General features: G+C 41.0%; 1 protein-coding gene across 1 annotated transcript in view; it reads left to right on the top strand.

Annotated features, from left to right (window-relative positions):
* Nucleotides 1-1275, top strand: part of USP4 (ubiquitin specific peptidase 4) — an 83953-nt gene that overhangs the window by 43422 nt on the left and 39256 nt on the right. The window contains exon 9 of the mRNA XM_023519518.1: nucleotides 646-819. Within this exon, the coding sequence (XP_023375286.1) occupies nucleotides 646-819 (174 nt within the window). The remainder of the gene's footprint in view (nucleotides 1-645; nucleotides 820-1275) is intronic.

Genomic DNA, 1275 nt, shown 5'->3' with positions numbered 1-1275 from the left:
AAAAAAAAAAGTTATGGTGTGGCGCCTGTGGCTCAGTGGATAAGGCGCTGGCTCCATATATCAAGGGTGGTGGGTTGAAACCTGGCCCTGGCCACGTAAAATGGCAATGACAACTGCAACAACAACCACAAAAAAAGCTGGGCATTATGGCAGGCATCTGTAGTCCCAGCTACTCAGGAGACTGAGGCAAGACAATTGCTTAAGCCCAAGAGTTGGAGGTTGCTGTGAGCTGTGACGCCAGGGCACTCTACCAAGGGTGCCAAAGTGAGACTCTGTCTCAAAAAATAAAAAGAAATTATTACCTTCTATTAAATAAAAAATTAGTTTTTGCCCTCAGCTTTTTTTAGAGGGAAAGTCTTAGGCAGTGCAGGTAAGATCCCCTAAGACAGTGGTTCTGAACCTGTGGGTTTTGACCCACAGGAACTGTATTGAAGGGCTGCAGCATTAGGAAGATTGAGAACCACTACTCTAGGGGGTTAGCCACAAGGGGTCTATCAGCTGTACCTTATTGAAGTAAGCCTTCAGGAAATCTCAGTACTTCATTTTGTTGGGGTTGACTCTCAGTCAGCCTATAGAATTTGGTTTATCTAATAAATCTATGTGTTTCCTAGAATGGATATAAGCTCTGATCATGTTCTGTTTCAGTGCCTTAGCAATACAGCACCACTGACTGACTACTTTCTCAAAGATGAGTATGAGGCTGAAATTAACAGAGACAACCCTCTGGGGATGAAGGGGGAGATTGCGGAGGCCTATGCTGAGCTCATAAAGCAGATGTGGTCTGGAAGAGACACTCATGTGGCACCTCGTATGTTCAAGGTAGGTTAAGATACATATAGGTGGAATATCCCTTGTCTGAAATGCTTGGGATTAGAAGTGTTTCAGATTTCAGATTTTAGAGTATTTGTATTATACTCAGTGATTCAGTGTCCCTAATCCCAAATATCCAGAATCCAAAATGCTCCGATGATTATTTCCTTTGAGTAATATCAGTGCACAGAACGTTTTGGATTTTGCAGCATTTTGAAGTTCAGATTTTCAGATTTAGGAATGTTCACCTATACTTTTTGTTTTGAAGAGGATAGTTTATTGTTAAGGAGAAGCATTCTTTTACTTGCACTTTGGGATTAAGGTGAGATTTGAGACTAAAACCATCACATTGACAGAAGAAAAGGGTATGACAGAAGAAAAGGGTTTGACGATGTGGTACGTTCAGTCTCAGATCAGTCATTTAGCACAGACATACACTTGTGGTTTTTTTTTTTTTTTTTTTTT

The sequence above is a fragment of the Otolemur garnettii genome, unplaced genomic scaffold (genome assembly GCF_000181295.1).
Source record: "Otolemur garnettii isolate 467f Iridium unplaced genomic scaffold, OtoGar3 scaffold00179, whole genome shotgun sequence".
Lineage (NCBI taxonomy): Eukaryota > Metazoa > Chordata > Mammalia > Primates > Galagidae > Otolemur > Otolemur garnettii.
Note: the sequence above shows the minus strand (reverse complement) of the source record. Positions and strands in the feature narration are given on the sequence as shown.